Source organism: Doryrhamphus excisus, linkage group LG5 (genome assembly GCF_037039965.1).
Source record: "Doryrhamphus excisus strain RoL-2023G ecotype Guam linkage group LG5, RoL_Dexc_Guam_v1.1, whole genome shotgun sequence".
NCBI lineage: Eukaryota > Metazoa > Chordata > Actinopteri > Syngnathiformes > Syngnathidae > Doryrhamphus > Doryrhamphus excisus.
Genome location: NC_136361.1, coordinates 9,986,029 through 10,012,824, shown reverse-complemented (window position 1 = coordinate 10,012,824; position 26,796 = coordinate 9,986,029). Strand labels below are relative to the sequence as shown.

The 26,796-nt window shown below is 44.2% G+C and overlaps 1 protein-coding gene across 3 annotated transcripts; it reads right to left on the bottom strand.

Annotated features, from left to right (window-relative positions):
* Positions 1–24,239, bottom strand: rasip1 (Ras interacting protein 1). 3 transcript variants are annotated; one of them, XM_058053632.2, is made up of 17 exons: positions 23,895–24,239; positions 19,166–19,287; positions 18,570–19,021; positions 18,231–18,491; positions 17,941–18,170; positions 16,355–16,516; positions 15,711–15,915; positions 15,343–15,641; positions 14,191–14,352; positions 11,820–11,860; positions 11,507–11,661; positions 4,291–4,403; positions 3,774–4,062; positions 3,543–3,706; positions 3,341–3,482; positions 1,152–1,243; positions 1–325 (listed from the first exon to the last, which is right to left on the bottom strand). In XM_058053632.2, the coding sequence occupies exons 2-17, from the start codon at positions 19,285–19,287 to the stop codon at positions 140–142; spliced, it is 3,075 nt and encodes a 1,024-aa protein (XP_057909615.2). In that variant the 5' UTR covers positions 23,895–24,239; the 3' UTR covers positions 1–139. The 3 variants fall into 3 exon arrangements, with proteins under 3 accessions (XP_057909615.2, XP_078646804.1, XP_057909616.2); XM_078790678.1 differs by lacking the exon at positions 23,895–24,239 and having other exon boundaries at positions 19,166–19,383; XM_058053633.2 differs by lacking the exon at positions 1,152–1,243 and having other exon boundaries at positions 15,343–15,915; positions 23,895–24,236.
* Between the last annotated feature and the right edge of the window lie 2,557 nt (positions 24,240–26,796).

Genomic DNA, 26,796 nt, shown 5'->3' with positions numbered 1-26,796 from the left:
TACATTTGCAGACATTTTTATTCATGATGTAAGATACATTGAAGTAAAGTGTGAAGGTACATGACAGACTCTTCCAATCTAAACTAATACATGGTGGGCTATGGAAAGGTTAGAAAGTAACACCTGTTGTTGGTTTTCTTTATCGCTCAAAGCCGAGTCCTCTGATTGGCGGGCAACTCGTCCTGGTCCAGCCCCCACAAGAATGTACGAAGACGGATGACCTCCTTCTGGAGCTCGACACTCGGGACTGGCTGGGAGAGGTCCAGCCGAGGTGTCTCGTTGGGCAGGATGAGGGGGGGGTGGTCCAGAAAGCTCTCGAATATGTCTAAAAAGTACACAACTTCATTTCTTTCTCACAACATGACAGCTTTTAAAAAGCAACATGCTTTTTCTTTCAGTTTTCACATCATTCTTTTTCCTCATCGTATTCCAGATAGTCCATAGGTATGAATGTGAGTGTGAATGGTTGTTTGTCTATATGTGCCCTGTGATTGGCTGGCGACCAGTCCAGGGTGTACCCTGCCTCATGTCCAATGACAGCTGGGATAGGCTCCACCATGCCCCACGTTGCTTGTGAGGATAAGTGGAAGAAAATGAATGAATATTAAAGGGGACCTATTATGCTAATTTTTCGGCCCTATGTATTGAGTTGTGGACTCCTATAGAGCAGCTAAACACAAAGCTTTCTAGTTTTCCCAGAATCTTTATCCATTCAGCTGTATTTCTTTGGATTTCGTGGTTCCCGCAAAAACGGTCTGTTTCAATGTATTCCACCCACTGCCTGCCTCCTGGCACGCCCACTCCACTGTGGTTGGTCTTAAAAGGACTTAAAAGGAGTTCACGTTTGTGCTGCTAGCTGCGAACAGTATAGGAGTTGATAATAAATGCTGATTTATTTTTTTTAAATGTCTGCTTTTAACATCCAGCCATATGTGTTGGATCCCGAAGCCGATCCAAATTCTCAACAAAAGAGGTTACTTCAAGACGTCTCTCCATGGTAAGTAGCTTTAGCATTTTCGGTAACTGAATGTGGCCACTAATTGTGGTGTGATACGTCTATTAGCAACCCTGCTCCCTGGAGGCAAGCGCTTTTGCTCCATGCGCTTTCAACAAAATAAACACGGTTAGGATACTGATGAATTGTTACTTACTTGAGCTTGGGGCAGGGCGAGGAAGCAGACCTTCGGGGAGAGCAGAGCACTTATCTGCTTACAGACACTCCCATATAAAGAAGTCCGCCCCTCTGTGAAATCACAAAGGGGCAGTTTTACGATGCCTTATGAAACCGAGCATTTTGAGCCATCCCAAATTTCTTTCAGGGCTCAATTCCAAATGGGCAAACCTGATTATTTGAATCTTTGGCATCGTTTAACACGAGAACACAAACTACATTTATAGGTCAGAAAAGTGGAAAAAGCATAATAGGTCCCCTTTAACATTTTATTTTCATAGAGTGACAGATGTTTTTCCCATGGCAATGCAACATTTTCTTCTTAATATGTTGAATTTCTCCTTGGAAATAAACACTTATCTTTCCACTCTTGTTTTTTTTTTTTTACATTTTCAAATATCTCAGCTTTCTTCTTAAGTCATCCCTTGTCAATTTTCTTTTGGGAACTTTCTTCCAATAATATCAGAACTTTTTGGCTAACCTAATTTTCTGAAAAAACAACTTTATATTGTTGTATTTCTTCTTCTTTCTTTTTGGGCTTTCCCCTTTAGGGGTCGCCGCAGCAAATCAACCGTCTCCATCCAACCCTGTCTTCCTTCACTACATCCATAAACCTCCTCTTTGGTCTTCCTCTACGCCTCCTACCTGGCAGCATCCTTCTACCAATATATTCACTATCTCTCCTCTGGACATGTCCAAACCATCTCAGTCTGGTCGATAACTGACTTTATCTCCAAGGCCTCTAACATGTAATGTCCCTCTGATGTACTCTTTCCTGATCCTATCCATCCTGGTCACTCCCAATGAGAACCTCAGCATCCTCATCTCTGCTACCTCCAGTTCTGCTTCCTGTCTTTGCCTCAGTGGCACTGTCTCTAGACCAAACAACATGATTGGTCTCACCACAGTTTTATAAACCTTTCCTTTCATTTGAGCTGAAACTCTTTCATCACCTCACGCCTGACACTTTTCTCCACCCATTCCATCCTGCCTGCACACGCTTCTTCACCTCCTTTTCACAATCCCCATCCCCATTCTGAATTGTTGACCCCAAGTACTTAAAATTATCCACCTTCTGTATCTTCTCTATGTAACCTCACTGGGTCCCTCTCATTCGAACACATATACCCAGTCTTGCTGCGGCTCATCTTCATTGCTCTCTTTTCCTCATTCCTCCGCAAACCTCCACTCTTCTAGCATCTCCTGTTTGTTTGTTTGTCATGATATCATCAGGATATTACAACAACATATTTAATTCTGTAATATTTGGACTTGATGCTCATGATATTATAAGTTGATTCTCATTGGAATACAACGTTAATACTTTGCCTTTTTTCTTGCCTGTCAGCAGAGAGGCAGTCAGGGTCCAACCTGGGCTGGCCACCATGCCAACCATCACAGTTGTTGCTAGGCATTTTTTTCAAATATTCCAACATGTTTCAAAAACCTTTGGACATTTTATGACTTTAATCCCATTTGTCTCCTTTGATTTTTCAAATGTACTTGTAAAATGAGATTATTTTTGTCATAATGTTAATTTTATTTTCAGAAACATTTTCTTGTTTGGTTACAAACTTTTTTCTTAATATTTATTGCTTATTCTTATAAAATTACTGATTTTTCCAATTTTGCTGTTGTTTTTTTAAAATGTCCACATATTTCAACGTCCTTCTGAAATAATCAAGGACAGAAAAACGCTACAGTACAGCGGAAGGTTGATGATTGTCATTTTTGGGGGTGTTTAACTAAGTGAAATGTGAGAAGTGGATGGTGAGGGCTTTTACAGCCTTAAAACACATTCTGTTTAATACTTGGAAAAACAATATTAAACATAATATTATGGCTTTGTTGCCATGATATTATGACTTTAATCCCATAATATTATGACTTAATTCCATAATATTATGGTTTTGTTCACACAATATTATGACTTTATTCCCATAATATTATGACTTAATTCCCATAATATTATGACTTTATTCCCATAATATTATGACTTTATTCCCACAATATTGTGGTTTTATTCCCATAATATTATGACTTTATTCCCACGATATTATTACTTTATGTTATAATTGTACAAGTATGCTGTGGAGTAGTATGTCTAAAAGGTACACAATAGGAGCGTATAGCATTTGATAATTAGGATTTTGTTTCAGATGTGCTTACCTCCGCTTAACTCTGTGCCAGGCGGGGGGGCCCAGGAGGCCGGGGGGGCTCTGCTGGGTCCCAACTTATAATGAGTGAGCAGGTGGTGGAGTTGGGCAGGGCTTAGCAAGGCGTGATCCTCGTGTAAAGTGTCCCACGACGACTGGAAGAGAAGTTGGGATGAAACAGTTCAAGGGAAAGTCCAAACACAAGGTGGTCTCACCTGGATGAGGCGGGTTTTGGGAATGCACAAAAAGTTGACGATGACTGACAACTTTTTTGTGAACTCAGAGGCAATGTCCCCAAGCCCTGCCCCTTGGAGCCAATCCAGAACCAAGTCCAAGTTTGTACGGATTTGGACCGCTCTGGACCAGGAAAAGAGTCCGTCTTTTGGAGGTAAAAAGGAACAGGAAGTCAAACAGGTGCACATGCTCACCTTCGAGGCTGATCTCACCTCTTTCCAGCAAGGTGTTGAGCAGGGAGGTGTTGGTGAAGAAGAAGAGGTAGCCAAAGGTTTGGGAGGTGAGAGGTGGGGACAGGCGGGCTTCCCGGGACAGTATCAGGGAAGAGCGGTACACCTCCACCAGCCCGGCCACTTTGGGCGGCAGGACGGAGACGTCATCTGCCTCCCCTTCTCCTGTCTCCGCCCCCTTCGCTCCTTCAGCTCCATCTCTGTCTTTCTCCTTCTCTTCATTGGAGAACGGGTTGGTGTCCAACAGGGCGGGAAGGAGGGAGTAGAGGGTCTTGGGAAGCAAAGAAGACATGTTGTTCCACCCGCGTACAAATGCTAAACCTATCCATCGCAATCTGACACTCAGCGTAGATTTCAGTGCTGTTTACTGATGACTTTTCATTAAAATTTTCTCATGTGATCACAAAAAATTTTCTCTTCATATTTTGACTTTATTCTTGTTAAATTACAAATTACCGTGATAAAACGCATGGTAATGTGTGAGTTTTAGTGACTTTACCTTTGTCAGATGATAGACGCACTGCTGGAAGGTGTGCATGATGACATCATCCAGCTGAGCCAGAGCCTCAGAGCACGTGTCCATGTCAGACACCAACACTGGATCACCCGGGGCTCCATCGTAAAGGAACATTTACATTTACACATGAATGAATCAGTAGCACACGTCATGCTGTCAGTGGGCATTCAAACATAGACATTCACATTGGTGCAGATCCAGGTAAAGGAGTGCATTCTGGATGAACAATGGGGAGAACATTATTTATTGTTTTTGCTTTTTGCCACTAACTTGATTTTACACTTCAGGTTTGCTTTTGTTTGGGAACCATTCACTTATGTTTACACCTGTATGACACCTGTGTATGCTACTTCTACACGTTCTAAAGATTTTATGATGGCCACAGTTTGACTTTGGAGCGGATTGTTGTTTGCTATAGCTCATGGAAGAGCCAAGGCCAAGGAAGAGTCCAGCGAATACTGTGCAGATCTTACTTAAGAACGGCTAATAATGGACCTGCTGGCATCAGAGCAGCAGGGGTTCATTTGAACATAGGTGTGTGTTTATGATCCAAGTGTTTCACCCCTTCCTAAGTTCATATTTTCTTGCATTTTGCCACACTTAAATGTTTCACATCATCAAACAAATGTAAATATTAGTGAATGTCACAATATGCAGTTTTTCAATGAAAGCTTCTATTATGAAGGGAGAAAATAAATCCAAAGCTCCATGGCCCTGTGTGGATTGCCCCCTAAAACTAATAACTGGCTGGGCCACGCTTAGCAGCAACAACTGCAATCAAGCGTTTGTGATAACTTGCAATGATTCTCCTACAGCGCTATGGAGGAATGTTGGCCCACTCATCTTTGTAGAATTGTTGTCATTCAGCCACATTGTAGGCTTTTCCAGCATGGAGCCTTTTTAAGGTCATGCCACAGCATCTCAATAGGATTCAGGTCAGGACTTGGACTAGGCCACTCCAAAGCCATTCAGAGGTGGACTTGCTGGTGTTATTTGGATCATTGTCCTGCTGCAGAACCCAAGTTGCTTTCAGCTTGAGGTCACCAACAGATGGCTGGACATTCTCCTTTAACAGAATTCATGCTTACCAGTCTTCCGCGACCTTAAGCAGCAAGACAGCCCCAGACCATCACTCTACCAGCACCATATTCCCTCTTACTATGATGTTCTTTTTGTGAAATGCAGCGTTACTTTTATGCTATATATTATGGGACATACACCTTCCAATAAGTTCAACATTTGCATAGTCAGACCACAGAGTATTTTCCCAAAGGTCTTGGGGATCATCAAGATGTTTTCTGGCAAAAAGGAGATGAGCCTTAATGTTAGCCTAAAGATGTAATGCCGAAGAGATGAGGTGAGGAGTTCAGTTATCCGGGAGAGGGCTCAGAGTTGAGCTGCTTCTCCATCACATGGAGAGGAGCCACTTGAGGTGGCTCAGGCATCTAGTTCGGATGCCTCCCGGACACCTCCCTAGTGAGGTATTCCAGGAGAAGGCCCCGGGGCAGACCTAGGACACGCTGGAGGCATTATATCTCACAGCTGGCCTGGGAATGGCTTGGTGTCCTCCCAGTGGAGCTGGAGGAGGTAGCCGGGGACCGGGAAGTCTGGGCTTCCCTACTGAGACTGCTGCCCCTGCGAACCGGACGGGATAAGCTGAGGAGACGGCACACGGTTTCTTTTCCTCTCCCTTAAGTATTGTGTTGTCTGGCTATATAGACTTGGTATATACCATAAGAAAGATTAGACTCTCATCTTTCACCAGAAAAAAACGTTGGTTTCTAACTTTCTCTATTCTTCAGTAATCAGCAGTAGAACATGGGTAAGTGTCAGCAAAATAGTGCCGTTAACTTCCTAGCTTCCTTCTGACTTTCCCCGTGACTTTTTTGATGTGGACCCCTCTCTTCCACCGTATCTCTGCGGGGATGCAGTCCTCAGCATAGTGAGAGGGTGTTCAAAGCTAACAGCTGCTCCCGAGTGTAAACAATGGAGCAAGATGCAAGCTACAAATGTAACAAGATGAACATTCATAGTTAAAGGGTCGGTATGGCACCATAAACAATAAGAAAGTAATAAATAAAGCACTATTAAACACTAAAAAACTAGCATGCACTCAGGCAGCACCATCTTGAAACATGACTTCCGCATCATGCAAGGTTTTTTCTGCTTTTTCCTGATTACGGAGTCGCCACAGCGGATCTTTTTGATCTGCATACTCCGGATGCCCTTCCTGACAAATACCGATGATGCTTACTAGTGGAGATTCGAACCCAAGGCGTCCGCCATTATGCTTAAAAGAAATATCCATATTTTATAAATATCCCTATATCACCCAGCCCTACCATGAAAACCATGAAATAATTTTCACATTTGCAACTAAACTGTATGTGTGCGAGATGCAGGCTGAGCTCTCATAAAATGCGCTTCTGCCACCTTGTGGCCGTTTTTTCAGCTTAAAACTGCACCAACCATGCTCTCTTGTATTGCGCAGTTGCATCATCACCTTTTTGTGCCCTTTGCGCAAAAAAACGTAGAAGATGCATAACTCCATCTTTGGGAGCGAATTAATTAATAAAAAGAAGTTTCATTGAAAAAAGGCATTGTGTGTTGAGTTGTGTTGTCATTGACTAATATTTCCTTTTGTTTGATAATGTGAAACATTGTAATTTGACAAACTATTTTTTGCACTTGTGACAAAAGTGCAAAAAAAAAAAAAGGCTGAATCGGCTTTCTCCAAGCTCAAATCTTATTGTGCTTCTGCCCCTGTACTCACCCTCCCTGCAATTTGTTCGAGAGGTCGACGCGTCAGATACAGGAGTCGGGGCTGTCCTATCCCAGCGGTCACTTGTCGACCAGAAGCTCCACCCATGTGCATTCTTCTCTCGTCGTCTCACTAGCGCTGAGGGGAATTACGACATGGGTAACGGGGAGCTGCTGGCCATCGTTCTGGCCATGCGGAAGTGGAGGCATTGGCTGGAGGACACTACTCATCCATTCCTCGTGCTGACTGACCACAAGAACTTGGAATACATCACTAACTGCTCAGAGACTCAATTCCCGTCAGGCACATTGGGCACTGTTCCTCACCCGATTCAACTTTTCTAACACTTACAGACCGGGGTCCCGTAACATCAAGCCCTGTCGAGAATTTTCGGCCTGGCGAAGAGAGCAGAGTCAATGAGACAATCGTGCCTGTAGCCAGAGTGGTGGGAGGGGGAGAGAAGGGTGTCGGACGCTACACAGGGACAGGAGCAGCCCCCCCCCCGACAGGTTCTTCGTACCGGAAGCATTAAGGTCAAACGTACTGCATTGGGGGCACTCCAAGTTATCTTGTCATCCAGGGGTCAGGCGCACTCTGTTCCTTATCTCGCAAATGTTGGTGGCCAGCAATGGCATGGGATGCCAGTACGTCGCAGCCGGCGCTGTCTGTGCCTCTCATCGCCCGCGGCTGGCCTGCTTCAGTCGCTACCAGTCCCGCCCTGCCCCTGGTCCCATATCGCCCTGGACTTCATCACCAGTCTCCCGCTCTCCAGAGGCAACTCAGTCATTCTGAACATTGTAGACCAGTTCTCCAAGATGGCTCACTTCGTGGCACTCCCTAAGCTCCCATCAGCCCTGGAGACTGCACGACTTTTGGTGAGGCACGTGTTTTGGCTGCACGGCATCCTTACGGGCATCGTCTCGGACAGAGGCTTCTGTAAGGCACTGGAGGCATCGGTGAGCCTGTCGTCCGGGTATCACCCCCAGACCAATGGCCAGACAGAGCGGGCAAACCAGGACCTTGAAGCGGCATTATGTTGCGTCTACCACAGAAACCCTTCCTCATGGTCCTCCCACCCCCCCTGGGTTGAGTACGGCCACAACTCGCTGGAAAGCTCTGCTACAGGTATGTCACCATTCAAGTTGGCATATGGTTTCCAACGCCCGCTGTTCCCAGCACTGGTTCAGGCACACCTCCACAGGGCATGCATGGTACGGCGGGAGACTAAGGCCGCCCTCACAAGGACTGCCACACTCAACCGGCAGATGGCGGACCGCCGTCGCACCCCGGCACCCGAGTACCAGGCCGGACAGGAGGTGTGGCTATCATCCTGTGACCTACCACTGGCCGGCACCAGCAGGAAGCTGGCACCCTGATAAGCCAGGTAAGCCGCCAGGTGGCGCCTTATAAGAGGAGGGGATACTGTTATGATCTGTGTCGGCCTGCTGCCACCTTCTGCCTTTTCCTTGTAATGCACCTCTGGCTGGCAGGGGGCTGTCCCCACACCTGCTGCCGTTCCTGGGCCTCTTAAGCATGACAGCAGGTGTGCCTCATTGCCAGATCATATCTCAACCTTCCTCGTCCCACACGCCCTCAGCTTGCTTGGCAATGTTGCACTTTGCTCCCCTGTTGTTCCTGCTAGCCGATTGCCGCAGTGTTTTTTTGTTCTGTTGTGTTGCACTTTTGGACTCTGCCTAGCTAAGTTTTTGTTTTCCCCTTAGCCTTGTTTTTTGGTCATTTCCCCGAGTGAACAACCTTTGTTAATAAACCCCTTTGTTACACAAACACGTCTCTGCATTTTCTGTCGTGACAGAACTGCCATCTATATAGGAGTTCCAGCTGCTATTGACGGGCTGTTAACGTGATGACCGTGGCTGAAGACCAGTGTTTTGCTAGCATTAGCGATTTAGCATCAAATTACCACTGATGCACATTAGCACTCAAAGTCATCAAATCTTACCTTTATGCATTCCCACATAGTATCAGCATTCAGGAGCAAATATGAGATGAAAGAAAAAGGGGGAAAATACATCCAAATACAGCCGTCTTTGCAACGGAGAACGGTGCATCAGTGCGTTCAAGACCGTCAAAAGTTGCATTAAACATTCAAAAACGAATTAAAGAGTATTAAAATATTTACTGTAATATAATTAATTTCAATGTGTTTTAAAAGAGAAATTAAATGTTAGGTTTGCAATTTGGATGAAATGTTTTATGACTATTGCCCTGTGGTTTAGGTATTTTCTTTTGTACATTTCATGAAGGAAAGGTGCATTGAGGCAGTTCTTTATTAATAATCCTTTCTGAATGTTCCTAAATAGGTGTTTTACTCACAAACATTTAGAATTTAAAACCAGTATCATAAATAAATAAATTTGACATAAACATGTCAGTGTGAGAGGTCTCACTTGCTCACATTTTTGTATTTGCTGAACGTTTGTGGGGGAGTTTAAGAGCTAATGTGCTAATAATAAAGAAAAATAGTAATACAAAAATGTTTGCTGACTGTATTTTTTTAAATAATGGCCCAAAGTTCCCAAATTGATATCCTTTTACATAAAACTTTAACGTAACTTTAATGTAATTATCGTTGTAGTTGCACATTAAATCGTTTACCACAGAGATTTCCCCCTACTTGTTATAAAAACTTATTTCCATCTGCGATTAAATGTGATTGAGTTAAATGTGGACAAAAATGCGATCAAATATTTTAATTGATTAACAGCCCATATATATGTCATATATATGGGGGCTTCACCCCCGTGACAGCTTGTTTAGTTCCTCCTTTTCCTCTGTTCCTCGTGCATGCCCTTATTTTATATTTACTTCCTCTGTTGCTCTGTTCTGTTTTCCGTTCCTTTCAATTATCTCCCGCACCTGTTTCCTATTTTCTGTTGCCTAATTAGTTCAGGTGCGTGCTCCTTCCTTTGTCGGTTCATTGACATGTGTGAGTTGGTCATGCTAGCGCGTCGTTCTGCTGCATCGCGAAAATAAATATATTTTTACATGAATTTGGGTCCTTATCTCTGCATCTTGGGGTCGAACCGGAAAACTCACAAGCCAGAACGTGACAGAATGGACCGACCACAAGATGACCTCACGGAGATGGATTTCTGGACCCTGCAGGTCTTCAAGACAATGGAGGAGGAGTGCGCAAAGTTCACTCTGGAGGAGCTGGAGGACATGGTGTGGGGGCCGGACGGCACGCTTATCCCCATGGCGTGGATGTACCCCGGACCTGGCGCTGACACACCAGCTCGCCGACGATGCCGACGCACGTCTCGGCCGGCCCAAGGTTCCCCAAGACCCAGCTCCCGTGCCAAGCTGCGTGACGCCCCAGATTCCTCCGGTGCCCAAACCACGCAGCCCCAAGGGTTCCCAAACCCTGGCTCCCGTGCCAAGCTGCGTGACACCACAGATTCCTCCAGTCCCCAAGCCATGCAGCTTCAAGGTTCCGTTCCTCAAACCCCAGCTCCCGTGCCAAGCTGCATGACGCCACAGATTCCTCCAGTCTCCAAGCCATGCAGCTTCAAGGTTCCACAAACCCTAGCAGCCGGCTGGATTCAGGTCCAACACCTTCCCCTTGTCTCTTCAATTGACATTGTGATTGCCATGAGCAGATGGCCAGCAACCCACTCCCGGTCCCCCTGCCTCCAATCCCTCTTTGTCTTTGGACTTCTTGGACGTCTAGGATCCGTCCTTGGGGGGTGGGGGGGTACTGTCATGATTGGGCTTCACCCCCCTGTCACAGCTCGTTTAGTTCCTTTTTTCTCTCTGTTCCTCGTTCATGCCCTTATTTTGTATTCACTTACGCTGTTGCTCTGTTCTGTTTTCCGTTCCTTTCAATTATCTCCTGCACCTGTTTCCTATTTTATGTTGCCTAATTAGTTCAGGTGCGCGCTCCTTCCTTTGTCGGTTCATTGACATGTGTGAGTTGGTCATGCTAGTGCGTCGTTCTGCTGCATCGCGAAAATAAATTAAATTTTTACATGAATTTGGGTCCTTATCTCTGCATCTTGGGGTCGAACCGTAAAACTCACAAGCCGGAACGTGACAATATATATATATATATATATATATATATATATATATATATATATATATATATATATATGTGTGTGTGTGTGTGTATTTTTTTAGCCTTGTCAGTGGTAACAGGTTGATATAATGTACTGCAGCAAGCCCATAAAGTGGTGTTTGGCACAAGTCCAAATGTCAAAATCCTGAACCGCCCCACCCGTCAATAATCAGCAGATTTGGGTGGGATAGATTGCATCAAAGTCGTGATGCTTGGTCTAAAAGTGCCCCCACGACATGGGCTTTAAATGCATATTAAGCAGCCCAGTCACTGTCAGAAGTCCAATTTCCATTGTCTACTTTTCTTCTTTTTGTTTTTTCAAGTTGTTTTTTTTTCCTGACCTGCCAGTCATCACTCACCTTCAAACTCCCACTCTTTCTCCATGGCTTCCACTTTAACGTGGAAAAAGTTGAGCAGCTCCGTGGCGTTCGACATCCAGAACATCAGCGGCCGAAGGTCAGACGACAGTTTCTGGACGTCGGCCGTGCTGAGCTCCACTTCTTGCTCGGCTGAACTGGACACAACCGGGTGACGTTTGAAAGGTCACTTGGAGCAATCACAAAGCTGACTCGTTTTTATCCCCAGCCAATTTGCAACTTTGCTGTCATCAGACCACAAAAATTTAGCCCAGACATAACAGTACAATGTATCATATCAAAACTATGCTCTTACTTTTGCGTGGGATGCTTATCCCCAAATTCCTTGATGTTTTCCTGTAAGCACATTTGGAGACAGAAGAGCGGAGAGAGACATCTCTAGTGAGTGAGGAGGTGGAGAAGCATGCATGCATGCAAGCAGCCAAGACCATTACAGCACTTTTTCCAGCAGGAAAATGTCCCTGCTCCCGTCTAGGACTTTAGTAGCCCAAGGTGAACAGCATTTGCCCCTCAACCTCAACCAGGAAGTTAAAGCGGTGGTTCTCAACTGGTTTTGACTGCGGGTCCGACAACATCACCCCTTAACGACAAGCGTCAACCTAATTTTTCAACACAAATATTTGATAGTTCATGAAATAACGCAAAATGACGTTGTTTCTCTCTTTATGGTGCACTCTTCTCCTGCAGATATCTGCAACTGTGTGTCCCCACACCATGCAGATCTCCTTCACGCATCAAGTAGCGGCGTAACAAGCAAATCACACAAATAAGAATGTGAGGCATATTCACGTACACTGGGGGTCACTACTATGGAAGCCCCTTTTCGCCGAAGTACATCACTACAATGGGATTAAAAGGGCAAATTGTCAGATAAGAAAGTCATAATTATGAAAGAAAAAGTGCAAATTACTAAATAGAAAAAGAAGAAAAAAAGTGGAAATGATGCAAACTGCCTTATTCACTGGAGTCATTGCACTCCACACATGCAGTTTATAGCTCAACATTTCCACTTTTTATCTCTGAATTTGTATTTTATTATTCTTAATTATAATTATGACTTGACTATGAATTTGTAGTCATTATCTCATATTTCGGACATTTAATCTCATAGTTTTGACTTTCCAGGCAACTGTCTTCTTCTTTCTCTTTGGGCTTTTACCTTCAGGGGTCTCCAGCGCAAACTAATCTCCTCCATCCAACCCTGTCTTCTGCATCTGTCTCTCTCACACCTACTACCTTCATGTCCTCCACTACATCCATAAACCTCCTCTTTGGTCTTCCTCTACGCCTCCTACCTGCCAGCTCTAAATGCAGCATCTTTCTACCAATATATGTAGCCAAACAACATCGCTTTTAAGTTTTGTGTACCTTTCCTTTCATTTTAGCTGCAAACCTTCTATCACACATCATGCCCGACACTTTTCTCCACCCATTCCATCCTGCCTGCACACGCTTCTTCACCTCCTTTTCACAATCTCCATTGTTCTGAATTGTTGGCCCCCTTGGCAAACAAGAAGGGCCTCAGAGCTGATCCCTGATGCAGTCCCACCTCCACCTTGAACTCTTCTGTCACATCTTCAGCACATCCTACCACTGTCTTACAGTCCTCATACATGTCCTGCACCACTTGAACATACTTCTCTGTCACTCCAGATGTCCTCATACAACACCGCTGTTTCTCTCTAAGCACCTTGTCATAGGCTTTCTCCAGATCTACAAAGACTCAATATAGCTCCCTCTGACCTTTTTACCATTCTAATTACCATTCCTAAAGCAAATACTGCATCTGTAGTACTCTTTTTTTGGCATGAAACCATATTGCTGCTCACAAATGCTGACTTCTGCCCTTAGTCTAGCTTCAACTACTCTTTCCCATAACTTCATTGTATGGCATTGACATTGACATTGACATTGACACAGCTCTGCACATCACCCTTGTTCTTAAAAATGGGCACCAACACACTTCTCCATTCCTGAGGCATCTTCTTACCACCTAAGATCCTATTGAACAACCCAGTCAGGAAATGTACTGCTACCTCACCTGGGCACTTCCATACCTCCACAGGTATACCATTAGGACCAAGTGCCTTCCCACTCTTCATCCTCTTCAATGATCTTCTCACTTCCTTTTTACCAATCTTTGCCACTTCCTGTGCCACAGCAGACACCTCTTCTACTTCCTTCTCTCTCGTTTTTCTCAGTCATCAACTCTTTAAAGTACTCTTTAAACTCTTTACTCTTTCCATCTTCCCATCACACTACTGGCATCTGTCAGTACACTTCCATTCCTATCCTTGACCACCCTAACCTGCTGCACGTCCTTCCCATCTCTGTCTCTCTGCCTTGCCAACCTGTATAGATCCATCGCTCCCTCCTTACTGTTCAACCTAGCGTACAAGTCATCATAGACCTCGTTTGGCCTTTGCCACCTCTACTTTCACCTTACCATTCATCTCTCTGTACTCCTGTCTACTCTCTTCAGTCCTCTCAACCACATACACTTTCCAGGCATGTGTGCGTGTGAGAAATTTCAAGCAATAACAGTGCCTTCATCAGGTGTATTTGTGGGGAAAGTAATTGCACAGGCAATGTGGTTGAGGTGCAGATTTTCACCAATTTTGACCCTTTTGTGTGAAGCAGCTCAAGAAGTGTTTTCTTCCACTCACCCAGACGATTTCTTTGATCTGATTGGCCACCTTGAGCAATATCTGAGGCGTGAGTGCCGGGTCAAGATTCTTGGAGGCATGGTCGATCATGATTGACAGAAGGTACGCTGGTGCCAAAGGCCCGCCTCCAGAGTCAGGGGAGGAATTTTTTGACAGTATCTCCTAAGAGAGGGAGAGTACAGTATTTGTTGGTTAGCAGGACACTTCCTGGTTCATGGAGGATGAGGTTAGCGGGATGGTATCATAATGGAATCAAAATGAATTTTGTGATTCAGCCTTCACAACCATGTCAATTTTTGGAGAAAGAAAAATGTTATTTTTCTCACCATGACTCTCATTCCATCTGCTCATGGCAATCACAATGGCAATTGAAGAGACAAGGGGAAGGTGTTGGAGCTGAATCCAATCAAATAATTACAGCACTTTTATTGCTAATGTCGATCCAAAATTGGAGGACAACATACATGTTTATGATGGGTGCAATAATATATCGAACAATACTGCAGCCCAAGTCAGAAATATGACATGACAAAAATGTGTGAAACCTCCCCGCCACGCCAATCTCTGCGCAGTTCAGTCCACCAAATTAATTACCACTGCTTGGGCTGTGCCCCACCATGCGCTGCACCATGAAATTAGAGCCCTTAATCTCGTCATTACGCCTTTTTATTTGATAAACAGCTGGGATAGGCTCCAGAAAATGAATTAATTAATTATCATTTATATCACATAATTATTTTATCTCGTAACTTCGACTTTTTATGTCATAATCATGACTTACAATTGGGACATTTTTTACTTTCAGTGGTGGAAACGGGCTTCCATAAGAAAGTGTAATGTAAAGAATAAAAGTTCATAGTAACAAAACAAAACGTCTGATTGAGGCTGCTTTTTCTTGAATAACAATTCTGAGTAGATGTGTATTAAAAAATGTAAAATATCAATGTGGCACCCTTTGATATTTCAGTCTGAGGTCCTCTGAGGAATCTGTTTATGCACCCCCGCACTAAATTATGGTGAATTTCCAGTATGGTGTCACCCCTATTGTTTATGGGTGCATCAATGTCCGCTGGTAGTCCGTTAACAGCAGGAGAAGCAGGAAATAGTATATTTGACTATTATACGTCATACGCACTGCACTGTATGTCTCACCTGTAACAAGGTGTCAGCGTGGCGAGGATGGAACTTGAGAACAGATTCAGTCTTCCCGAGGTACTGTCTCAGTGCCTCCTGCTTGTCTGCCAAGCCCGAAGGGCAGCAGGGGTGTGAGCCATCCGAGTGCCACGGCAAAGTCAAGGCCAGAGGCGGAGCGGGGGTCACTCGGGGGTCACGGTACAAGAAAAGAAAGTGGTTCCCAAGGCCAATGACATCCCCGGGTTTTAGGAAGGTCTCCCTGTAGAGGGCCACCCCGTTATGGGTGACGGCGCCTCCTCTGAAAGGCCGCATCAAGGCTGAAATAAGATGGAGACGTGTGAAGGGAGGGTATGGCCAAGTACAGTAGACCATGATGTTGTGTGTACCTCGCCCAACGGGGGTCTCAGGAGCAGCAGAGTCCCTCCTCACGAGTAAGTGTCTGGCCAAAAGGTCAGGCGCAAACAGGAAGGTGTCCACCTTGAGGGGCTTCGTCCCTTTCCTCTCCCTGTCTTTGTCCTTCTCCCGCTCCCTCATGGTCGGCTTTCTCCCAAACACATGTGTATGCCCCGCCATAATGTACAAAACAAAGTCCTAGAAAAAAACACAGCCACCAAAAAGGTGAGGAACGTCTGGGGGGTCTGGTATCTAGGAAGTGTTGTGGTTGGACATGGAGCTCCCATCAGATAGTTGACATTGGACAAAGTGCGCCAACAGTTTGCTACAAAGAGGATCTGTGTGAGGTCATTGTGCAAGATAGAGTGATGTGCACACAGCCTCTTGTGTCTCCTCCTCGGATTTTTTTGAGTCAGATGGGAGATGGGAAAGGCTCCCGGTCAAATGCAGATGGTATGCAGAGATTAGCAGCATGCAGGTATGATGTCATGACCTGGTTGTTTATACATCAATCACATGGTGCCAAATTCAGTGTGTGGTGTTGCTATGTGCTTGGTTGTCTTGCTGTGGACTGATGATTGTGTGTGTGTGTGTGGGTGTGTGTGTGCATGTGTGCGCACGATATGGCCTGACTTGCCTTGCTCTGATCGTAACCCTGCAGCAACAGGAAGTAGGGCCGGTCGCTAGGCGGAAGAATCAGACTTTGTGACATCATTTCCAGGTCACAGCTGGAGTAGTCCTTCTCTTCCTCTGGCGGCTTGGTCCATCCAACCTTTGCCTCCGCTTTGGAGGCTCTGATCTGTTGACAGTGTTGCAAAAATGTTGACACAGTATACAATATATATGTATATATATATATATATTCATTCATTCGTTCACTCATTTTCTACTGCTTATCCTCTCGGGGGTTGCGGGCGTGCTGGAGCCTATCCCACCTAAGTATGTTAGTGCGTGTCTCAATGTATAAACAAGAGACATCAACTGAAAATTCACTGAAATGTGTAGAAAGTAGCTTAATGAAAGTAAGATGAGATCCCACACATTCGTAATAATTCACATTACATTAGCTATAGAGCACAAAGTAGTGCCTTTAACTAACAATAAAATCATTTTTCCCCAAAATAACATATCTCAAATATGTAATACATAATGTAATGAATTATCTTTGGTTGGAGTAGCTCTACTCATTTAAGAATATTGTTACTTTACATCAATTTTACTAGAAAAAAAAGAATGTGCCACATATGCATAGGTATCGATTGATATCGGAATCAGAAACTGAGAGTTTAACAATATCTGCATATGCAACACCGCACAAGAGAAGGGGCGCTACACACGGGAAGCGACATCGGGATCAGCAAGAGTTTAATTGATCGATCAATCAGTGGACAGGATGTTAATAAGTACAGTCTCGCAAGTAAAACTTGCGTGTCAAAATTCATGGAGCTGACATTTCTAAAAGTGAATATAGAAATAGAAAAATCTTTATATTGGCATTATTTGTATTGGTTGTTTACAAGAGAAGGGCCGAACGGTTGACGAGTGGTTAGCATGTTGCCCACACCTTCAGGAGATGGGAAAGACCTGGGTTGGAATCTCGGCTCGGGGGCTCTGTGTGGGGTTTGCATGTTCTCCCTGTGCGTGTGTGTGTTTTCTCTGGCTACTCCGGTTTCCTCCCACATTCCAAAAACATGCTAGGTTAATTAGCCACTCCAAATTGTCCATAGGTATGAATGTGAGTGTGAATGGTTGTTTGTCTATACGTATGTGCCCTGTGATTGGCTGGCCACCAGTCCAGGGTGTACCCCGCCTCTCACCGCAAGTCTGCTGGGATAGGCTCCAGCACCCTCCCCCCCACAACCCTAGTGAGGGATAAGCGGCATAGAAAAAGGGGTGTACAAAGATATCTTTTTTTTTTGTCACAGAATGTTTTCTCATATGCTTCTGCCTTGGAGACTATGTGTCGTTAAGTAATGTGTCTAATATAATAGCTGTGTGGATTGAGAAATTTGATATTTTTGTTATATATTTAATCATATGTTTCATTAGGATGCTATTTACGTGGACACTGTAGCTGCTGCACTAGCCACTGATTGACAAAACAGGCATGTATTATTTCCACTCAATCTTTTGAATCTTTTCATTCAAAAGGAAGTTTTGGTGTTAAAATATGGGTGTTTGATACGTTTCTATATTCCGGTATGTGATTAAAAGTGTCCTCACCTCTCCCTGTTGAGGGTTGATCATGCTCACAATGTTTTTCCTGTCCTGTACCGCTCCGTTGTTGCGACTTCCACGCGCATCGCTGGTCACATGATTACCTTGGCGGCGCCTCAGACTGAGGTTCATGTCACTGATGCTCCTCCTGAGCTCCGTGTTCCTTCCTCGGTGGCCACGCTCGGTCTCCTCTGCCCCGCCCCCTGACGCCATCCTGCTGCGCCTCCAGCGTACACCTGTTGGCCAGACAGGGCAAGGGTAACCTTGCAGTTAACCCCTATAGGCTCTTTACATACCTTGATAGCTCTCTGCCTCCATCTCCCGCTCCTTCTCCCGCTCCCTCTCCTTTCTTTCGTAGTCTTCCTTCCTTTGGATTTCAAATCGCCGCTCGAGTCCATCCTTAGGCCGCCACATGTCCGCCAACAACAAGGGGCATTCCCACAGGGCGACACTTCTCCGACACTCCGTCTCCCACTTGATAGCGCCATCTGGCTGCTGAATGGGCTTCCCGATGACATCACACAACAGGAAGTCCTCAGGGCTGTGCTTCTGGAGAACTAGGAGGTAATTGAGGGAGGGTGGAGGTGCGGTTTACATTATGTCATTCCTATTCATATGTCATAGGAGTCGCGTACCTGCGTCATCAGTCTCCTCCCTCTCTCTCTCGGTGTAACGAGTGATGACCTGAGCGATGAGCTGCCTGGCTGTTGAGTGAATGTTGGCCAGCAGGGAGCGATAGTTTGCTCCACTGGAGAGAGCATCCCCATAGATCTTGATGAGGCCAGGGGCAGAGGAAGAGGCAGTGGGCACGTAATGGTGGGAGGAGGAGGCGGCCGAGTGGGCCCAAACCTCCCTCTCCCTCTCCCCCACCGCCCGGTCCCGGTCGCTGTTGGAGCGTCCCCGTAGGAAGAGATGGGAAAGACGCTTGGTGCGCGACTGGGGCCCAGCTTGTCGTGGCCTGAGGAAGGCTGGGGAAGGAGAAGGTGATGGGGTGGGGGAAGCCAGGGAGGGAGTGGAGTTAGAAAGGGAAGAGGAAGGAGCGGAGGGGGCCTCGTGAAGGGAGGCCGCGTCAGAGCTGGTGGTCGACCTGCAGGTCCAAAGGAGGGAAGAGGAAGTGGGGATATCAGTTGTGAATTATGACTGACTAAACGGGGAAAAATAAAACAGGCAACATGGCAAACTAGAAAGAAAAAACAAGCAAGAAAAAACAAAAAAGCCCCTTTCCACTTACTTGACAGACACAGCGCTGGGCCAGCGACGTCCCAGCTTTGCAAAATGCTTCCTGGGGGAATTAATCCAAAGACCCACTGGGAAATGGAGCTTTCTGACACGAGGACTACCCGACCCCTCCATCTAACACATGAAAAAATATCCATGTAAGTTCTACAGTTCTTCAGTAGTTGAACTTGCTCTTCTGACTCCATACAACCAAGTAACGTTGAAAAGGCGTCAGGCTTCAGAAACAGTTTGTCAACAAGTGTCAGTGTTAGTGGTAGGGAATCGGGAAATCCACTTGTGCCTTATGTTTGCTTTGTTAGGAATTGTAAACAAATGTAGCTTTCCCGTACACCTAAAGAAACACTTCCTGGGAGACATTGCTAACAACGTAAACACAAAAGCAGAGCTTGGGGGAGGGCATAGAGTGTATCTGGCGTACAGTGCACAGCCTTCGTCAGAACGTAAGAACTCAAAGAGGCAATTTTACAACGCCCTCTAAAAGCGAGCATTTTGAGCTATCCCAAAGGGCTCACTTCCAAATGCTGAAACCTCATTATCGGAAACTTTGGCATTGTTTAACATGACAATACAACATTCTAAGTACAATTATAGTAAACTGAATAACAATAACACAAAATTGTTATAATCTTATTGCTGGCATCACCATGACTGGATAAAACCAACAGCATAATAACATAATGGATAAGTCTGTGAGTTGTGGGGAAGTACTTATGTTCTGTGAGTGGTATATATATGGATGTACAGTTGTCCCCACATGCCCAAGCCCCAACACTGCCCAAACTGAGTGGGAGGGAGGGACCGAGGACACATGACTGACCGGCCACCCAGCACAGCACAGGCCCAGGCAAACCAGGGACTGTAGGCCATGCCACAGGCTCCACCCAGCCCGCCAGGGCAACCAGTCCGCCAAGAGCCACGGACCAGTCACATGCCCTGAGACAGCCACCAGAACAGCAAGGACCACACCTCCGCGACAAACCCACCACCACGGCAGCCCTAAAAGCCACACCACTGTGACTACAAGAGAACCGGAAAGAGCACGGCCACATTCCCAAGGCATGCAAGCCAACAGCACCAAATAGGTACAGAGAGACACAGCACCATACAGCAGGGCCCATGGGAAGAGCGATAGCCCAACAAATGCAAAAAGCATATGCCCCCGCAGCCCCGGGCCCTGCCACGCCGGAGACCTGTCAGCCCCCAAATCACCGCACATCCACCAAAATTCAGAGTAGGACACTCCGGAGACACGGAGACATCCACCTGATCGGAAAGGCAGAAAACCAGCCAGACACCAGCAAACAGCGAGGACCACCCCCGGTCCCCATGTCACACAGGAAATTGTATTATAATTGTTTGGTTTGTTTACATTGCAAAAACATGGCACAAAATCAGGAAAAATCTTGGAATAGCGCACCTTTTTTTTGGCAAGGCTGTGCCAACAAGTTGCAGTATTTGTTTTTTAACCCCCAGCCAAGGCCATCCCACAACTTCTAGCCCACCATCCCACCATTGACCAAGCATCTGGCCAGAACCTGGCCAGCACCGCACGGAGGACGGACCCACACAGCCAGATCCACCGCCTGTCCCACATCCACCACACCCCAGCTGCCCCACCCCCAAAGGGAGAAAAGAGGGCATCCCCCACCACAGCACCACACACTCCCAACCCCAAGCCCAAACTGAAACCCCCCATACCCTGTGGCCCCACTGGGGGGAACAGCAACCAGAATGGTACAATAGCGCACGGTCCCCATACATCACACATACCTCACATACATAAATATGTCAAATACAATAAGATACGTAATTAATACGATATGTAAATTAATGAAAATTATTTTTTAAATATTGAGAAAACGACCCACCGCCCCACCCAAGGGGATAGCTCCGCAGAGGCAGCTGGGCACAACCATCTGCACCCCCACCAAGGGCACTAGATGATCCCACATGGCAGCCGAGCCGGAGCGCTTGGGAGCATTCACTTTTAAAGGGGACTGATTATGCTCATTTTTTTTACCCTTTGTATTGAATTGTGGTCTCCTATAGACCAGCTACACACAATAACCTGCAGAAAACCTTTTAGATCTGCAGAATGTGCACCTATTCCAGCTGTATTTCCTTTGATTGAAAGTGGTCTGCTTTGATTTATTCCACACACATGCCCACTCCGCTCTGATTGGTCACACCCCCAAAGTGCTTCCTAAATGTGAACCATATAAAGAAGTCCGCCCCTCTGTGACATCACAAAGGCACAGTTTTACCACGGCTTTTGAAACCGAGCGTTTTGAGCCATCCCATACTTCCTTCAGGGCTCACTTCCAAATGTGCAAACCTCATTATCTGAAACTTTGGCATGGTTTAACATGAGAATACAACATTGTAACTATATTTATAAGTCAGAAAAGTGGAAAACGGATAATAGGTCCCATTAATAGGATAGGAAGGACTTGTTCCAAATGCCATCCAGCATCCAAAAATCCTCATCAGCTACATGAAATGCCAGTGCCGTGGTGTTTGAAAAGTGCTAAAGGTTTGCCAGAGAAATGTGTGTCGTCATACTGGCTGCTGTGTGTGCCCGAATGCAGTGCACTTTGCTGGGTTCTTACCTACAGGTGTGCACAAACTGCAGTCAAATATAAATAAAACAAAGTAGATATAAAAAGTTATCAGTTTTAAGAAGGAGACAGTTATAGTTATCGGTTTGAGAAAAATATATTGTGTATCTACAATATGTACTATTCTACACTGGTCATTAGCTGTCAGTAATGTTAAGGTAATGTTGGTTGAGACACACAAGCACCAAACTTCATCGCTGGAACACGGGCTACTGTTGCGTGTGTAACCCACACCAAGCTAAAACTCAACCCTGAACTCTTTCCTCTTCACCTCCAACTCAGCTCCCTTAGCACCAAAACACATTTACAGCAACACAGACGAGTATGAGCCTTATTTACTATGTCTTATTTTCTCTCATTATGTTCACTATATTGGCTAACATGAGTGTTAAAGTGAATATAGTGGTGTTATTTCAAGTCTAGAGGGCTCTAATAATAATTTCAAATGTGTGTAAAAGGGCACAAACAGGTTTTCTGTGTCTTATATGTCTTATTTTCTCTTATTGTGTCTACTGGAGTTGTGTAATAGGAATGTAAAGGTGACTATAGGGGTGTACTTTCATGCCTGGGGGCTCTAATAATGTTAAAAACTGTATATCGAAGTTCATAAACAGATTTTCTGTGTCTTATATGTCTTATTTTCTCTTATTGTGTCTACTGTGTTGTGTAATAGGAATGTAAATGTGACAATGGGGTGTAATTTCATGCCTGGGGTCTCTAATAATGTTAAAAACTGTATATCGAAGTTCATAAACAGATTTTCTGTGTCTTATATGTCTTATTTTCTCTTATTGTGTCTACTATATTGTGCAATTTCAGTATAAAGATTACTATAGGAGTGTTATTTCATGGCAAGAGGGTTCTAATAATGTTTAAAAAATATTTGCAGCAGGTCGAAAACAGGCATGCACAGTGGTGGATGGTTAGTGGTTACTAGGTGCGCAGCTAGGTTCGAATCCCCGCTCGGGCATCTTTGTGTGGAGTTTGCATGTCCTTCCTTTGCATTTGTGGTTTTTCTCCCACATTCCAAAAACATCCATGTTAGGTTGATTGGTGACTCCAAATTGTCCATAGGTATGAATGTGAGTGTGAATGGTTGTTTGTCTATATGTGCCCTGTGATTGGCTGCGACCAGTCCAGGGTCTACCCCGCCTCTCGCCCGAAGGCAGCTGGGATAGGCTCCAGCATGCCCGCTAGCATAGTGAGGATAAGCGGTATAGAAGATGGATGGTTGAAAACAGGTTTATGTGTCTTATGTCTGATTTCCTGTTATTATGTGTGTGTATTGGCTGATAGGAGTGTAAAGGTGACTACAGTGGTGTTGTTTCCTGTCTAGAGGGCTCCAATAAAGTTTATAAACATATTCATTTAATTTTCTATGCTCTAATTACAAAAATATTCAATTCATAAATCCGGAATCCTACTCGCTGGAAATTCATGTATGAAAGGGGGGTATTTCAAGGGACTGTTCGTAGCGGTTACGCAGCTGCTTAGGCCCACATCTTATGGTGGCATAGCAAAGCGAATAGCACAGCCAAAGAAAGTAAGGTACATTCATGGACATGACATTATTTTTTTTTCCCAGGCAAAGACCCAGGGCCCTTTGAAAGCTGGTCCCCACCCACCAGGTGACAAGTTGAGAAACACTGCGGTACGGCGATGACCTGGTTCATGTCAAACACAGGAAGCAAATAATCATCAGCAACTGTTGGGACACAGATTAGGAGTTCCACACAAACTAAACTATCGGCAGGGCCATAAAAGAAAAAATGCACTCACTCCAGAAAATGGAACAATAAAACAATAGGATGATGTCACCGACAAGACGCATCAACAGGATATACACAGTATCAACATGAGCTGAATGAACATAAAACTTCCTCATCAGAGCCTGAAAAAGACAGTATTTTACACAGGAAGCCTTCCGTCTGACAGGAAAGCCATGGAAGACATCTAGAAAATGACTTTCCACCATTACCATCAAAATGCCTCAAAAGCAGTAGGTATTCAGTAGGTATTCCTTTCTCAATATACAGTATATTATAGCAATTGTATGATGATGATATTGACTACTTTGTGCCATAGAAATGAAGTAATACTCACCCAATTCACTTCTGATCCCGCTGTAGTTTCCTCTTAATACCCTAAATGGAAATACCCTCTTCAAAGTAATCTAACAATCCTCACTATTTTCCTTTCCCCGTCACAAAATGCCATTTTCAGTCTGTTACATATCTACAGGCACTTTTCTAATTCTCTTCAGCCATGAATTCAGACTTCTTATAAAATAAATTGAAAATAAATGTTTTTTACCCTCCACAAGAGCACAACTAGTGGTGCTCATTCTCCACAACCTTACGCCTGACTGAGTCTATAGATAGAGAAACAGGCCCATTGTTCTATGTGACAGAATTTCCTTCCTTTGGCATTGGACAACACCTACATCCTGACTGGGAGTGGGAGAACGAGAGAGGAACAACTGGAATGAAAGTAGGTGAAACAGGGATGAACAGTGTGCAAAACCTTGTGAAGTTCTCCCTGTTTGTGCGTGGGTCCTCTCCGGGTACTCCGCTTTCCTCCCACATTCCAAAAACATGTTAGGTTCATTGGAGACTCTAAATTGTCCATAGGTATGAATGTGAGTGTGAATAGTTGTCTGTCTATATGTGCCCTGTGATTGGCTGGCCACCAGTCCAGGGTGCACCCCGCCGCTCACCCAATGTCAGCTGGGGTAGGCTCCAAAATACCCCTGCCACCCTCCAGAGGATAAGTGGCATAGTAAATGGATGGGTGGATTTAATCTACCAAAATGACACTATTTTTCCTCATAATAGCCCCAAAATTTATTCACTTTAAGTTTTTCACTTTACAATGGTTACAATTTAGGTTACAAAATTTTGAGTTTATCTTTTATCTTGTAAAATTACTGCTGATATTTCCATCTCTGCTGTTGTTGTTTTCTCGACTTTCTTTTTGTACATCTTTTTCTTGTAACATTTTGACTAAAATCACATCTGCACTTTGTTTATTTGTTATAACACAACTAATTTAAACTAATACATGATTTTTCTTTAGAATTTCAAGCCTATGCTGTTAAAAAAGGACATTATTTTTCTTTATAACATAAGTTTATTCTTGTAAAATTGTGACTTTTTTCTTGTTAGAATACGACTCTTTGGTTTTAATATTTTAACTTTATTCTCCTAAGATTACAACAACTTTTTCCATTCCTGCTATTTTTTTAACTTCAACTTTATTTTCAACATTTCCTTGTAATATTATGACTTTATTCCTATAATATTACACTACACAACACACAAAGCAAGTTTGAATGATGACTTTGTGCTTTATGTGTTTCATCGTGACGATTTAATTTTTATTGATGTTCTAATTCATCCGCATTCATCCGCGAATGGTGAAAACCTGTCACTGTAAGTGGAGATTCACCCGAAAATGAAGCTTTATTGACGGTTGTATGTATTTCTGTAGTTGAGATACTATTAAGAAGGGGGTAGTGGTTCTTAAAGTTGGGACATCATGGAAAGATTACAGTCAGATGATGGACACTTCATACTCAACCAGCAGAATCAAAGCAAGCAATCTGCTGTCAGTGCTGCTCCAGCAGTTTCTAAAATGGTGCATTCAGGTGCATCACAGAACTCCTGAGACACAAGCTGCCGCTGCCTTCAGAGTTGTAAATGACAGCAAATACACCCACACAAGCGCCTGCAGCCCAAAGTAGGTGATATTTACAAAAGCAAGCACTTGTTGCTCATACAACAATAAGACAATGTTAGAATATATTCTACTTCTAACAGACATCAATGTTAAACCTTTGGACAGATACAGCTTTTATCATGAGTAGCAACTGTGATGATATGAACTGCCTCATTCATATCATCATTACAGGTGTTTCCAACCATGAAATACTAATGAGGGTAGTCCGTCTACTTTTCTGAATAATGCTGTTTAAAATGCCCCAGGTTGCTCTAATATTTGAATAGTTGACTGTAATATTCCTTCTTACACACTCTTGAGATTGTAGTTAATTCATTTTCAAGTCTTGTATATTTTTTCTGCTTATTTAGTCTGTTGAATGATGAATTTCCTGTAAAGATCCGCTGTGGCGACCCCGTAATCAGGGTGAAAAGCAGAAAGAAACAAGTGTGTTCTTCTTCTTACAAGCATTGGTAAGTCCTTTTGTCATCCTCTTTGTTATTATTTTGCTTCTTTGACAGTTCTCTCCAGGGACAGTTCTTATCGTACAGCTTCATATACGTACATATGTAGAAAGTGTTCGTATGCTTCATCCACGTCTTTGGCAGTGTACATACACTCCCATTTTTGTTCCTCTAGATCCTTCTTGAAAGCGTTGACTCTGTCCTCTGAACTGAATCTTTGGACAGTCTTTGGAGTCTTCAGTCTTTTCTTATGATGATGGTTGTAATTGTGATCACTGATGTCTTTAATTAGCAGGCCACTATTGGTATTGTAATTAAAGTCATTGGTCAATATATTGCCAATTAAGGTGGCACAGTGGTCTGTTACACTTGGTCTGGGGATTTTGGGAAACAAACTCAAACTATTACCTTGTTCTTTAGTGTATTTAGAAGATCAATATTGAAATCTCTGTGGTGTAGTGGTTAGCGTTTCGGGTTGGAATCCCCACTAGAAAGCATCATTGGTATTCGTCAGGAAGGGCATCCAGAATATAAAGTGCTCAAGCCAAAATCAGTTTGGAATTCTGTATAGACAACTTATTAACATGTTTTTGCTTTTTCCTTTTCAACTTGTTGCCAATGTTAAAACTATTATTGTATTGCTTTTCTGTGTAATAACGACAGTCATTTGTGATTTGTAGCGCAAAAGGGGTCCAATTGCAGATCTTGTGACATACTGATGATGTTTAAGCCCTTTTTATTTCCATGTTGGAGTAATCTTTAGTATTTTTCTCGATCCTTGATATTTTTGACAACGAGCACTCTGGCCTCTGGTAAATTTTGGA

Excerpts from the sequence above, each read along its gene's own strand:
- rasip1 (XM_058053632.2), bottom strand. The coding sequence starts at position 19,287 with ATGGAGGGGTCGGGTAGTCCTCGTGTCAGAAAGCTCCATTTCCCAGTG. Across the intron at positions 16,517-17,940 it reads TCAACCCTCAACAGGGAGAG|ATCAGAGCCTCCAAAGCGGA; the intron begins GTGAGGACACTT and ends CACTGTCAACAG. Across the intron at positions 3,707-3,773 it reads CAACACCTTGCTGGAAAGAG|ACGGACTCTTTTCCTGGTCC; the intron begins GTGAGATCAGCC and ends TACCTCCAAAAG.